This window comes from Aspergillus homomorphus (genome assembly GCF_003184865.1).
Source record: "Aspergillus homomorphus CBS 101889 unplaced genomic scaffold BO97scaffold_3, whole genome shotgun sequence".
Classification (NCBI taxonomy): Eukaryota; Fungi; Ascomycota; class Eurotiomycetes; order Eurotiales; family Aspergillaceae; genus Aspergillus; species Aspergillus homomorphus.
In genome coordinates, this window is record NW_020291889.1 from 598,475 (window position 1) to 612,997 (window position 14,523).

At 51.5% G+C, this 14,523-nt stretch overlaps 5 protein-coding genes across 5 annotated transcripts; 1 reads left to right on the forward strand and 4 right to left on the reverse strand.

The window, feature by feature from the left end:
• Positions 1-1,589: 1,589 nt before the first annotated feature.
• On the reverse strand, positions 1,590-3,482 carry BO97DRAFT_420704 (cytochrome P450; the record flags this gene model as incomplete). The annotated part of the gene is made up of 6 exons (XM_025696676.1): positions 1,590-2,026; positions 2,102-2,710; positions 2,766-2,834; positions 2,883-2,979; positions 3,043-3,159; positions 3,258-3,482. The coding sequence occupies 6 exons, from the start codon at positions 3,480-3,482 to the stop codon at positions 1,590-1,592; spliced, it is 1,554 nt and encodes a 517-aa protein (XP_025555554.1).
• Positions 3,483-5,134: 1,652 nt separating this feature from the next.
• Positions 5,135-6,166, reverse strand: BO97DRAFT_475200 (uncharacterized protein; the record flags this gene model as incomplete). Its single annotated transcript, XM_025700386.1, has 3 exons — positions 5,135-5,286; positions 5,423-5,987; positions 6,068-6,166. The coding sequence occupies 3 exons, from the start codon at positions 6,164-6,166 to the stop codon at positions 5,135-5,137; spliced, it is 816 nt and encodes a 271-aa protein (XP_025555555.1).
• A 916-nt stretch (positions 6,167-7,082) lies between these two features.
• Positions 7,083-7,799, forward strand: BO97DRAFT_440179 (uncharacterized protein; the record flags this gene model as incomplete). The annotated part of the gene is made up of 2 exons (XM_025698052.1): positions 7,083-7,518; positions 7,592-7,799. The coding sequence occupies exons 1-2, from the start codon at positions 7,280-7,282 to the stop codon at positions 7,797-7,799; spliced, it is 447 nt and encodes a 148-aa protein (XP_025555556.1). The 5' UTR covers positions 7,083-7,279.
• Positions 7,800-7,902: 103 nt separating this feature from the next.
• On the reverse strand, positions 7,903-9,466 carry BO97DRAFT_402814 (KRR1 small subunit processome component). The gene is made up of 3 exons (XM_025694593.1): positions 9,349-9,466; positions 8,990-9,262; positions 7,903-8,918 (listed from the first exon to the last, which is right to left on the reverse strand). The coding sequence occupies exons 1-3, from the start codon at positions 9,406-9,408 to the stop codon at positions 8,151-8,153; spliced, it is 1,101 nt and encodes a 366-aa protein (XP_025555557.1). The 5' UTR covers positions 9,409-9,466; the 3' UTR covers positions 7,903-8,150.
• Positions 9,467-11,354: 1,888 nt separating this feature from the next.
• On the reverse strand, positions 11,355-12,933 carry BO97DRAFT_431295 (class I SAM-dependent methyltransferase; the record flags this gene model as incomplete). The annotated part of the gene is made up of 9 exons (XM_025697486.1): positions 11,355-11,385; positions 11,435-11,612; positions 11,666-11,904; positions 11,978-12,099; positions 12,251-12,316; positions 12,373-12,552; positions 12,609-12,729; positions 12,820-12,839; positions 12,907-12,933. 9 exons carry the CDS (start codon positions 12,931-12,933, stop codon positions 11,355-11,357), a joined length of 984 nt encoding a protein of 327 aa, XP_025555558.1.
• Between the last annotated feature and the right edge of the window lie 1,590 nt (positions 12,934-14,523).

The window sequence follows — 14,523 nt, forward strand, 5'->3', positions numbered from 1 at the left end:
AGCGAAGACGCTTACTGCTACCGGGGTCTGGGTCGCTGGATCGGTCCAGCTCGAACCAGACATCATCCATGGCTGTTCTCCAGGGATCAAGAACGGTTCCCAGCATTTACCGGAACCTGGTTGAGCTTGATTTTCCATGCCTCAACATAGCAAGTCCGTCACTGACTACGCTTCCCACCAAGCGCTGTGTCAAGAAAGCACAGCTATTTGCATTAAGGAGCAAAGAACTAACCAGCGTCAAGTTTCGTCTATCCCTGCCGAAAATCCTCCTGCACCGTTAATCCGTGACCCATTAAGCTTATCGCCCATTGCTTCTTCTCTTCTCATCCGTCCTCCGCACGCTATACTCTGTATCTGTATCCATCCTAAGCCACCAGCAGCAGTAGTAGCAGCAATCAAGACTTGATAGCAGATTCCCAAGGCACGTGCATGTCACACCTGCAACCCGACCACATAGAGCCAGGCCTGTCTATTTAGTATCTTGGAAGAAGTAAACAAACTTCACCTTACCAAATCAACATCCGTCAACACTGAATCCACCTCATACTTCTCATCACGTACAGAAAATACCACTAGAGCCATAAGACAAACATCCCTAAGAAGCCCCAATGGTCCAACCCAAGACCCAATCCGCGGACGTAGACCTCAACCTCCAACCTCAGAAAAAACACCAACCCAAAAGCATGGCAAAATACCTCCCCCCGAACTAGAATACATCAAAACAACCCCCTTACCGAGGTAGATCCAGTTCAAAACAGATGCACCTCAGCCCGCATGCACCATCAACCACTGCAACAACCGCACCCACCAAGCCGGTAAGGCAGTAACCAATCCTACACGGTCTACGCAGCATACCAAGGGCACCCCAACCCCAACTCCACCCCAGCCTTAAGTCCTCCAGCACCGAACCCCCTTCGGGCAGACAAACTCCCCATCGAGTAAGTATCAATCCTCCGAGTCGAGTCCGCCATAACAACCCCTCATCACCATCCCTCATCGCCACCATCATGATAATACCCAGTACTAACGCATGTCCCAGAAGAGAACCAACTTCCTCATCAGTAATACATAGGACCTAGGTATACCCGCATTCCTGACCATGAAGCAAGTCTAACGAACCCCCGCCTCGGGATGGACCATACAACACACAAACCCACACCATAGGGAGAGCTTTCTTCATTGCACGTCATAGACATTCCCTTTGTTTGGGCTGGACTGTACATGTGGTACTTCTGGGTGTGGGCTTGGTTTCAGGTTGGGCTTTGTGGTGCGGTGGAGAGCGCCCGGGGAGAAGGGACGGGAGGAGTCCGTTCGCTGCTTTGTTGCCTCCCCTCATCCCTTGCTGCGAGTGGGTTGCACTGCGGTGGTTATGTGTAGTTGTCGTCATGGTGGTGATGGTTTTAGCTCTGGATGCTACTGTACGTGCTTACTCTACTGCTGTGCTACCGCACATTGATCCTGAACACCGAAACGAGAGATGCAGTCTGTTATGGAGAGGGTAATAGCGGGTTTCGCACGGTCTAAGCGGCTGATATTTTATTTCTGGATGCATTCTACATACGTACAGTACACCCTCCCAGTCCAGTCCTCTATTCCAAACCCAAAAGCTCAACCTCCGGCGTCCGGCCCCGAAACAGCAACCGCACAGTCGGGTCGCAGATCGACTCGGTGCCGTGCAGGAAGTTGGGCGGACGCTCGGTCCGGTCCTCGAACTGCCAGTCGTATCGCAGCAGCAGGTGCACGAGCACGATCTTGAGCTCGTGCGCCGCGAAGAACCGCCCGGGGCAGGCGTGCGTCCCGTGCCCGAAGGCGAAGTGCTCGGCGCTGGTCGTCACGAATTGGAATCGGTGCTCGTTGCCCGGTGACTGTCGCCATCGGTGGAAGCGCAGGCCGTCGTAGGTCCCGGGTGAGGCGTAGATCGTCTCGTCTTGCAGGTTGTGTGCTGAGACCTGCATCAGCGCGCCCTTGGGCAGGCGCGTGCCGTCTGATAGGGTGAGTTCTTTGGTGGCGATGCGGTTGAGTAGGGCTATCGGGTGGGTATGTTGTCAGTTCGCTGGAGAGGGGGTAGTGTTTTGTTTGGAGGGGAGGGAGGGTTGTTTACCGAGTCCCGGGGGGTTCATTCGCTGGCTTTCCTTGAGGACGCTGTCCATCTTCTTCATCTTTGTTAGGCTGGTCTTCTTCAGGCACCCTCCGTCTTCGTCAATGACCGCCTTGATCTCGTCGCGGAGTACTTGGATGTATTCGGGGTGGGCCGCTAGATCGTACATCACGTTGGTCAGGAGGTTGGACGTCGTGTGGATAGCCGCCAGACTGAGTCCCATCTGCCACTGGGCCAGGTCGATCTCACGCCCGGCTGTGGCCTCGAGAAACCAATCCAGTACATCCTCGTGGCTCCGAGCTGGGTTCTCGGCGGGGAGCCGACCCTCCCGGATAAGTCTTCGTCGTGAGATCTCTTGGTTGGCGATGGCTTTCCCGATGCTCAAGTTTTCCCGAAGCCTCTGGAGGCTGGGTATGAACCAGTGCACTAACGGGTGGAGGAGCGATGGCCAGGCCCGGAGATCGCGCGCACCCATGAAAGCATTAATGGTGAAGTTGACCGAGACGTTCAGCCACTGCTCGTCGCGACAGACCTTGTCGCCCATGAAAACGAGGGTTGACAGCCGTGCAACTATATATGGTATCTCCGCGGCGAAGCTGATAGGGCTCCATGCTGTGTGCACCCGTGGTCAGTGTCGAGCAGTCCTTCTGGGGATGCGAGCACATACTATCGCTTGGGGGCAGTTTCTCCTGCAAGACGGCGCCAGTTTCCTTCGACAGAGGACGCACAAGTTGACCTGAATACATGTTAGCAGTGCTGATCACTTAAATTGAAAGTTGCGTACCGAGACTATGGGTTAGACGCTTGTTGATCACATCCAGGACCAGTGGGCTCATATTCCCAAAGACCTCAAAGCCGGGAATTTTAGCTCCAAAGAAGGTCTGGTCAACTCAACACGGGTCAGCTCTGCACGACTTTCATTGTATCACGAGAGCAGATACTACCTTTTTGTTGGCTTCATCGAAGTTGAGATGGGGATTATTCTTGACCTCATCTACAAGACTGGGATGCAGGATGACGGTTTGGTTGGAGCTCGAGACCAACTGGAAGGCTTTTCTGCCCTAGATCGAGTTCTGATTAGTACTGTACATCATCCACCATACCGCTATCGAGAACTCCGAGAGACTTGTTAGTCTTTAGGGTAAGACAAAGCACGAACCTGGCTGAATCCCTCGGCAAACAACTCCTTAGCAGAGGTGACGAAACGCTGCTTAGCCTTGCTGTTCGAAAGCTCCCATCTACTCTTCCCAATCAAAGGGATGTTCTTGTATGGGAAGCTATCAGCGATGTCATGATAGAAGCTCGACACGAATATCAGAAGCAAGGCGACGACTGCGCCCTGCACCAGATGCTGGCTCTCCAGATGCTCCAGAATCAAAGCCATTGTTACTTGCTTGAATGAAAGTCATCTGGGACGACAAGGGGGATAGGACGAGGTATATATAGGGGGTGTTTGCGTTGGTATCTCTCTCCGAAGTCACCGATCTTAACCCATCCTGTCAGCCTGGACTGGCTGTCGTAAGAACCAAGAGAATCAGCGGTGCTTAGGCCACTTATTCCGACGCCAGGAGCCCGTTGAGAGGGCGTCGGAGCTCAGTGCGAAACGCCGAAGCATTCTTGTCTATCATCTGGATTGAGTTCGTTGGATACGCTCAATACGATAGACACAATGAGCCACACGAGCTTTGAGAGGGGCTGTGATCGGCGGGTCAGCTATTCATTGGTGATTGAATAGCGAAGTGCCGTATATAGGCTGGTTGAATACAACAGTTCGATTCCTAGAAAATCTAGAATAGTTCCAGAGATTCGACAATCCCTGGTGATAGGCGTGGGGATTTACCCGGTAGGGTAGGTCGGATGTCCAGGGATGGTGATTGGAGATCTTCGACCCAGGGACTAAATTGGGGTAGAATCCTGACTTGCAATATCATGGATGGCGCTTGATCCTTCCAAAGTGCGTGGCGGTGATTGTAGCGTTCGCACATAGAGTGGCCACAACGGTAGGTCTTCTTGATACTGCGCGTCAGATTCACCCAGACACAGTCGATAAATTGCACGCGTGAAAATTGACGAAGTCCAAACAGTGGACGGAGAGTGGGTCTGGGATAGATGAGTGATTAATTAAGTCGATATCTAATTTGTCTCTTCATGTGGAGGTGAAGGTTGACTAGTGATGGGGGATGGTTTCGTCGGACTGAAGACGCTCCTAACCGATACGGCGGATACGCAATTTAGCCTGCAGCACGATCCACTAAATTAACCACTAACCATCTCATGATCCTCGGTCCTGTCAGCATCATGAGCACCAAGCATCGGCCCCGTCATACACAATATGACCAATAGTAAGAATGACTTGGAGATGCGAACAATATCCTGATCTCTTGGTCTTCTTCCACCATCCTGCAGGATACCTCGTATCTCCACAACCAGCGACTGATCTCCTGCCTGCAACTAACCTCCTATTGTCCCAAGAGAATATACACTTGCTACGAAATTGCGAGGCCTACCGTTGACTACATCCAATTAGTTCGATAAAAGACAACCTCTGTGGGAAGAGGCCAGAAACTTGGCACTATCCTCTAGATATGGTTCTCAGAGACATGGAGAACTAGACTTCGAAATTACGAGCTTGCCATCTCCAACATGCATGCGCACTCATAATGAACTGGCTGGATCAATCATGAAACGGTATCATTGCTTATGGTGTTCAATACCAATAACCACTACATGTGTATCGACTGAGCTCAGCATATCAGGTTACAGTCATCGACAACGATCTTCCGGTGCTCTCGTCTGATGTTACCGAAACGCGAAGGAGAAATGGACCCGAAAGCACAGAAGCAGATGCAGATGCAGCCAGAACCATGCGCGATTCACACAATCGACATTCGTACGAATATAGGGGTGGACACTGGGCAACTATATAAAGAGCTGGATCGCAACAAGCTTTTATGGTGTTGATTTGGGACGCCAAAAATGTAATCGAAGTCACCGTGTTGGCACTGTATGAGATGCACAATGGGAAAACGAAGCAGATTACTTCCAATGAACTCGAACATGCGTCACTGTAAAGTAGACATGAATCAACGGATCAAGAAGAATTGGAGTCGAGCGGACAGTGTGGTCAAGCGCTGCTGGGATTTTCATCGCTGCTATAACAGTTATACTGACCTCTGGACAGGGGAACACTAGACATCATGTCATCTTCCTGCCTGTACACATTCCCGCAAAGGTAGGGCACCTATCAATAGACCAACCACACACATCCCCCAATCTCAGCCCAAACCTCCTCCAACCACCATTTACTCAACCCTCACGACTCACAAACCACCCCTTCCCTCCCACGACAATCCAAATCATAATCATAATCCCGAAACACATCCTCCGGCGACCCCTCCGCAGTCCCCAACCGCTGAAACCCCTTCCGCACTGTCGACTCCCTCTTATACTTCTTCGGCGACGACCCCCACGTCCTCATCGCCGACGCCGCCGTCGTAAACTGCAATTTCCGCCTCACCCGCGACGCCAGCCCGAGCTTCTTGGCCTTCGCCTTCCGCGAGACGATCTCCACGCACGGCGACGGCTCCTCGTTGTCCTCCGCCTCGAAAGCGTCTTCTGCTGTGCACAGCGTGCGGCGCTGCTGCGTGAATGAGAGGCTCTCTGGAAGATTGATCCGGTGGCAGTGGGTAGTCGAGCTCGAGGCCGTCCGGGATTGTTGGCCCAGAAGGGGTTTATTGTGGGAGCTGCTGCTCTTTCGGGATCGGGGGTGTGATTTTGTTGTGGTTGCTTTCGTTGGGCTTGGTCCATCCAATGAAGGTTGTTGTTGCTGGGGAGGTTTCTTCTTCGAGGTTTTTGTTTTTATGGGGCTGAAGCGTTTGCGGGCTTGGGGCTGGAATAGGCTTGTAGTTAGTTATTGCGGGGGAATGTTTGGGGGTGTTGGTTTTGGGGATAGGCTATATGTATACATACCGGGTTCTGCGGCGTCTCTGGTAAATGCGCAAAGCAGTCCTCGGCGCACGACTTTTTCACCTTGACGGGTGATGATTTGAAGGGCGAGCTGACCCTCATTGTTCTCGAGTTATAGAGGCCTTGTGTCTATCTGGTTGTAGGTGAGGTGTTTTGGAATGTGTAGTAGTATAGAGGTCTGCAGAGGGTGTCGGTGGGGGTACATGGTGCTATTACAGAAGTTGATAACAGTATGAGTCTGGCCTTGAGGAGGTGCTTGGAGAGTGTTCTTAATACTTGCTTGCAGTGTCTGTATCATTCTTTGGATGCTGGGGCATAAAATTGCGTTTTGGGAGGAATGTAAATATTGCTTCCGCTTTGGGTCGGTCTTTCAAGGGAGGTGGATGGGCTTTTTGAGCAACCATTGCTTTAGGTAGGTATGGTCTTTGACTTGGTAGATAGCCTGATACCAGTAGTTTATGTCGATTGTTGATTGCGGTTTTCTATAGCTTGATGGAAGCCCTGTCGAGTATAGGCTCGAAACTAGCGAAACCAGTCGTTGACATTCCTCGCAGGTTACAGGCATGGATCCAGGTAAATTCCGCATATTCCAGGTGGAGTACCCGTTCGTATAGCATGTCTATTATTGTGCCTTCTCAGAATTGTTTACTGGCAGCGAGTATTAACCTCTTCTGTACTGCATCTTTGTTGTGATACTTCGCAGAGAATCTGTGGTCCCCTTGATGCATCAAAGGAGACAGATATAGTACCCTCTTGAGACCATCTCCACTGAGAAGTCATTGGCTCATTACACCTCAGTTGTCTGGTGCTCACTAGCAGGCTCCCACGAAACATAGATCCAGTCAAGAACAGGCCGGTTACATCAACATGAATCGAGTGGCAATAAGCAGCTCCACCCCGAGCCTGACATGACAGCTGCGCTTAGCCCCTGACGTGTACAAGACCCAAACATATCAAACTCTACTACAGACTATCCTGACCTCATCAGCAGGTCACAATGAGTGAACCAGACAGTAGACCCCGATATCTGGCCACTGACATTTCTAGTAATGTTCAATGGTCTGCGCCCGCCACTCCTCATATATAACTAAACACTACACGCCTGCACTGCACACCTACAACCCAACAAAGTTGAAATCTCCCCACAAACATATATTCATAAATCCCAGTCCATACACCACTTGAAACACTCCACTTCCAATACACAGAACAAAAATGACCGAAACAAGCCCAATTTACAACACCATCTCCGCCCTCGACGCCGAAGACGAAGCCGCCACCTACAACACCACCGCCACCCCCGACGAAACAACAACCGCCTACGGCGCCAGCGCAGCCCACAGCGCCGCCACCATGGAGGAGGGCGACAACAATAAGCCCGCCACCTCCCATCTCGCGAGCCATGTCTCAATCCAGGACTCCGACCCCTCTGACATCCAGTACCAGGCCTCGTCGTTCGGGAATGGCAACGGGCACCATCTTCAATCCGGTGACGGGCGCCTACAATAAGCGACTGGATTTCTCGAGTGAGGATGGGTTGGTGCGGCATCATCGGCGCGAGAGGTCGACGGCTGGCGGTGTGTATCTGCTGCGGGAGGTGGAGGAGCGCGAGGGTGGGTCGAGGCATGTGCATCGCGAGTATGAGAACCCGGGGACTGGGGTGAGTTATTTGCGGGATTTGCGGGAGTTAGATTGTTTATTTCAGGTACCTCAGGCTATCTTAATTTCTGGATGACGAAGAAGGGAGGGGCAAAGGAGGTAGTTCGTGTTGGGATGGTATTGTAGCATGTATTCGCGTTCATGAACTGGAGTTCATTTATAAATGCTGGCTATACTTTCGCAGCATTACCAGCAAACACAGGTAAAACACAGGTAAAATCTAAATAGCAATCCCTTTCAATACAGGCTTTTTGTTCCTTCCCCTCCTGGAGTACAAGAGATGAAGGGGTTCAAGAAACATATAATAACTCCAGCCCATGCTATGCCTAAGCGCCATATTACGAAAGTCCCACACGAAGGGGGAATCCCTTGACAAGAAAGAAAAGAAGAACCACCGAGCGAAACCAAAGAGACAACGACGACAAGATCAAGCCTCCGCATCCGACGTCTCCTCCTTCGACTTGCTCTTCTTCTTCTTCTTCTTCTCCTTCCGGTCCGAAGCATCGACGTCCGCCTCCAGGTCGGCCGCCTCGGAGTCGCGCTTCCGCTTTTTCTTCTCCTTCTTGTCCTTCTTGTCCTTCTTGGCCTTCTCGGCCGCCTCGAGCTCCTCGGGCGGCACAAACGCTTTCTCGCGCTCCTTCATCTTCTCCTCCCGCTTCACCCGCTGTCTCTCCATGATCTCCTCCTTCTGCGCCCGGTCCTTGGCCTCCTTGGACAGGAAGTACTCGCCGGACTCGATCTGCAGATCCACCTTGCTCTTCTCCGGCGCCGGCGGGAAGGGCGTGTACACCTTCTTGGTCTTGTCCGTGATCTTGAACGGCGTGCGACGCTTCGACAGAGTGCGCTTCTTGAAGTTGGGCAGGAACCGGTCCCACGATTCTTCCGCCAGAGAGGGGTCCTTGGCCAGCTCACGCTTGATCATGAGCTCCTTGATGTGGTAGATCGGGTGGATGTTGGCCATGCAGTCATTAATAACCTTACGCACTTCTTTCAGCCCCTTGTAGGGTCCCATCGCAGCGACCGTGTTTCCTTGCACCAGGATGTAGGTGTTGGTGAGAAGCTCGAGGGCCTTGAGGGTGGAGCCGCCGGGTCCGAGGATACGTTGGCGGCGCTTGACGAAGCGCTCCTTGTTGCGGACTTGGTTGCGGATCTTGATCACGTCGCATGCGACTTCGTCGTCGAGGATTTTCAGAGCCTAAGAATATGCCCGTCAGTGGGTGATGCTAGACAGAAAGATAGAACAGAGCAGAATCAAGAAAATCTCACCTGTTGTACCGGCACACTTCTCGACAAGAGCTTAATCAGGTCGCGCGCCTTAAGGATGGCAGCGGGATCGAACGTCTTCCGCGTCGTCTTGACCGTCATGCTACCCTCGACCAAATCGAGGGTACAGGCGATGCCATACTTCTCCAGCGATCTCGTCACGAGCGGCCAGGCCTCCTTCAAATATTGTTCGCGATACTTGGGGAAGAGAGTCGCAAAGGAGGACTCCTCCGCGAAACTACCGGCGACATTGTCCTCGGCGTTGAACGCTTCGACCTGTGTCGCAAATTTGCACGGTTAGCATTCCCAAGTCTTATGCCCATCCTCCGAAAATCTTTTAAAATGTAGCTCGTCACACTCACCTTCCATTTGTCAATATCGTCCGTATCCCACGGCTTATCTCTTTTGTATGTGGAAGGCATCGTGGGCTCCTTGTTGCGACAAAAGAAACGAGGGGGTCACCTTGGATGGATCTGCAATTCGATGGAAGATTGTTGATGATCGAATTGGCGGCCAACTTTTTCTGAGGCGCTCTCGGCCCCGCGGGCACTTACCCTTTTGGGTAAGTTTCGCTGCCAGTAGTCTCAGGCAGAGTTCAGGCATCATTTGCCCTGGAGATTCCCGCCGTAAGCGCCCAAGCGCCTGGAGGGATCGAGGCTCAACACTTTGACTCAGGCATAGTTGCGCGAGGCATTATTCTTTCTACAGTGCATGGCTTTTACTTTGGCTTTACGGGTCGCTGCACCTTGAATCGGCCAGGGGGTGGCCGCTGCGCTCATTATTCATGCAGCGGCGCGTCTCCCACCGTGATGTATCACTCCCGTGGAAGTAGCCTCATGGCGCCCTTCAAGATATTGTAATGTGTGCGAGGAGACTACTGGTCCAGGCCAAGACGATGCATGGTTCAGTGGTGGAGACTACCTAAGAGTGTAGACAGACACGCTTCGAGAATGTTAATCTAGACCTAGTGCAATGGCTCGGGCAACAAGGGAAAAAAAACCTCTGTGTGACTTGGGCACCGTTTGAGGTGTATTAATTCTATCCACAGTGCTGGGTTATCTTCTACCACCTACAGCTGGAGACATCGAAGACCTTCCCCATGGAAGACCTCCACTGGACATTAGATGGACATTTGGCCGTCATGATTCCATAGATTGGTGCAGCATGAATTGTATCTCGAGATATTGGACACCCATTATCCGAGGAGGTAGATGACATATCCAATTGGTCGGAGACTGCATGTAGCTCCCACATCATGGAGGCAATTGTTGCGTGCCCAGTGCCCGTGGCTGGCTGGCTGCGATAACGAATGCCTCTTCATTCTGGACCCTTTGAAGAACAGCTAGGGATACTCTTTGAGTATCTTCATGCATTTCAGGGGGTGAACAGACACTGATCCCCTCCTGCTAAGTGTGGGTTGTGGGAACTGCATGGAGGAATGGACTGGTCGACTTCGTGGGGGTGGATTTCATGTTTCGATTCCTCGAACCAGCGAAGGAGATCCCGTGAGTTTGGTTCCGTACCCGAAGCGCCGTCCACCACTCCTCGTCATCGAACCTTCCTTTTCCTTGACTTCTTCTCCCTTCTCCTTTGATTATTCTTCTTCCTAGTCTCAGTTGCCGTCTCATTCTCTCTTCTTTAGCATCTAGAAGCGATTCGATTCCGCTGTCGATGTGGACGTCATTGGCACGAATCGAGAAAGTGTCCATTGTTCCTTAATATCCCGAGGTAATCGCGCAATCTTGCCAGCTGGTGGCTTAGTGAAAGCACAGATGTTGCAGGCCAGTCAGTCAACTATTGCCATAGCCTCCCTGTCAAGAAAATTCCAACATCCGGAAAACCTGGCATCAGCATTCACTGACCATATACACTCATCACGGTTTATTCGAATTGTCCCGTGTCACAACCATAACCGGGTATGGGGTGTGGAAGCCTCATCCAATGTCTTCTCAATGGCAACTGTCCTATGAAGGAATACCTAAACCCAATCAGCACGCTATAGCACAAATTCACACTTGCTTCCAGGGGTGGTCTCTAACATAGGCCAGTGCACATGAAACATGATCTTGACCTATGCTTTAGCAGTTCGGCGTGGCGGCCCACTCCCGACTATTTTAGGACCCACGGCCCAAGGAAAGTCACAGAACCAACTTGGGACATAACAGCACAGGTAGATTTCATCTCGAGATATCACATTTAAGAGCCGATTATGCTAGCGTCGATATCAACTTGTCTAAGGCGAACAGTGAAGGCTTGCCCCACAGAGCTCCATCGATCTATGGGAAACTCCAGGTCAACAGACGCTTGAAACCCAGCTTATTGTTGGAGCAAAGCCATGAACAGACGTTACGGCTGATACCTAAATTATCTATCGAGGCTTCCTTCCGATACACACATACCTGGGTTGTTAGTGCCTAACCCCCAGCACAGTTGAGGTAAGCAACTCACAGAGGAAAGTAGGCTTTCAAGCCTAGTGTTTCTGCCTCTTGCTGTGCCCTGGAGATGAGCTCTTGGAACTCTTCATAAGGCATCCTCAGACGTTTGGTCATCGGGTACAAAGCCACTGCTGAGAGCAACTGTTTAGTACTTTCGACGTTGGCTGCACCTATCCCCCGTACCCTCGGCTCTAACAGGGTGTCAGTTATATGTCGCACCGAACTCATGCATTGGAGTCTATACCGTTGGCCCACCCGGACAGAGGAAGAGGAATCATCCTTGCGTCCACCTGATCCATTCCTGCCGCCAGCAAAAGGTCTCTCAAGCGCGTTCCCACGCGAAGGTCCTTCTTATCATCCAGCGATCGCATGAACTTGGTGCTCCATTGCCTTAAGGCGTGTTGCTCAGTGAGAGAACCATTGTCTGACTGCACGTTGAAGTACATTTCTACCATCTGGACCCAGCCGCCCGGCTTCAAGACTCTAATTTCCACACAAGTCAGTTTCAAGGCGTCAGAAACCACGGACTGGATGATTTTTCCGCCATATGCCAGACCTCTTGATATCTTGAATATAAGACAGCCACCGGACTCGGTCAATGCCTGTCGCTAGCATTCTGGAGTGGACGAGGTCGAAATGATTCGAAGGGAAGGTGAAGGGGCGATTCAAGTCGTCGACCTAGAACAACCCATATAAGCAGTTTCTCGCGCGAACAGCCTGGAGAGTAGACCCGAGAGAGACACGACCAAAGAACACTTTCGATGGGAGAAGGGTATCCGCCAATGTAATTCCAGCCGACTATCCCTCACACCCAAGGAGGGGACCGTACCTGAAGCCACAGATTGTCTGGAGTATTATCAGGGTTCATCTGAGGAGATATATCGACACCAATGATCTTCGCACACGACAGTCAGCGAAATTATTTGAGAAGGTCGCTGTCCTTGGCCTGACCTCGCATCGTGGATTTTGCTCTGCTACCTCGATCGCCCAAGACGCGGTACCATGGCCACAATCGAGAATTCTTCTGGGGATTCTTGGGCTCTCAAGGTCCGGCAACGGTGGAAAGATAAGTCGGTCGTTAAACACCTTGTTGAAGACGCGGTGTTGAAGCTCGAGGCGTTCCACTTCATCCTAGGGTCATCGAAATCAGCAACGCACGAAACGCTCGCGAAGCCTCCTGGTTATACATCGTCAACGGGTTGGAAGCAGATATTATGATCGATCGAGTATTTCTGATAGTCGCGACCATGAACTGTAATAAGCTGAAGAAACCTGTCGTCCAGGTCCTCCGTCTCGGAGTCAGAACTCCTTGGAGACAAATAAGGGTTAGCTCCCAATGCAATATCACAAGATGTGGTACCAGGCTACGTACGACATCATGGATTCCCGGCTTATGACAGACTCAAGTAGGTCTTATTCTCCGAAGTGGTCCAGATTAACAAGGGTCGAACACAGTAGTTGGTCAGTCAGCACGGCGTTCTATACTGTGACCTGAAAATAGGAGACACACATAGTACAATCGAAATTTGGTCGTGAGCGATTGATGAGGCAGCCAAAATTGATGGCGATGAAGGCCCCTTTGGTCACGCCCAGAAAGTGTGTATCCTGCCATTTATGGGTGAGCTGAGCGAAGTATTGAGATGCGGGACTCAGTTGCCCGTACTAATGTACGGATGGTGGGAAAGGCCGCCCAGCCCGATACCAGGCGTTAGTCTTGGTGCTGAGGAGCACCAAGGCTAATGCCATTGGCAGAAAAGGCTCTGGAAACACTTATCCAGCCTCGCTGTACTCAACGAAGATCACCCACTTCTGCAATGAACATTCTCTTCGTTCAGTGATGGCTGAGCCTTCAGCTCTGTCTCAGTGGCAGAACAAAACTTACATCCCGAACCGAAACCATTACACAACTAAGTAAGATTGAAAGGGGGAGGGGGGGGAGGAGGGGAGAGGGAAAAGCGTTCTTGGAGGGGCCACCAATGCTACCAATACTACCCCATGGACGCAGACAGCCAGTCTAGGAAGGTTCCTTGTACCCGTTCCTCGGGCCTTGCCCATCACTCAGTGCCTGGAGACCAACCGGCACTGTCGCACAGTGACTCGTTTGTCTACCAGTACGATGTACCAGGCGGAGGACCCAGGCTGTCATCTCCATGCCAAATCAGGGCATAGAAATCTTGTCATCCATACTACTATGCCCGTTTGGTAAGTCGGCCTCCTGACTTCTCCGTTACCTGCACCAAAAGGTTTTCGTGTTATCCCGGGTGGCCACCTGCTGATTCGAGTGATTCTGGCGGGTGAAAGGTAGCCAGCAAATGGCCAGGAAATCGTTGCAGCTGCTTGGTAAATTATGTCGAAGCCCTGGGCCAAGACCGCGCAAAAGGAGGATTCTGTCCGGGAGACAAATATAAGCGAGCTACCAAGGCAACAAAGCCCTCAGGGGGAACCAGCAACGGATACACAGATACACCTCCAGTATTCGCGTATTCATGTTATGGTCACTAGGGACAGTGAAGACCCAAAGCCAAGGGAAGAAAAAGAATCGGGAATTAGGAAGAAATCGAGGATCGAAAAATCCCGTTGAGGCCAAGAAAGCAGGCTGACTTAATGGATTTGGTGCCATGCACGATCAACCGCAGGGTTATTTGAGTGCATAACGCACAATAGCCAAGGAGGGGTTTGGCGCAGTAGCGCAGTTTTCCGGCCAGCCACTACATCAAGTACGGTGACGGCGTCCCTCCGTTTGATAGACAGCAGGGATTGGATGGTATTGTATCAATGACATTACTCATGTTCGAGGTGGGTGGGGGGTGGATGTTCTGAAGATTTCGATCTTAAGCACAGGTAAGTGATCATCAGGTCAATCAAAACTGCCCACTACGGGGTGCACTAAAACCTATGCTGTTGGTCTTCACATTTACGCAAATGAAATCGACGAGGGTATTTTCCTCTTCAATTTTTTCCCTCTCTTATTCCAACTCACCCACATCCACATCCACACCGCTCCTTTTTCGAGTTGCTCAATGATATCCGGCACCCAGTGTTGGGAGCACTGGTCAAACGAGATTGAAACGACCCTTGAAGTGGCTGGGTCAACGTCAAGAT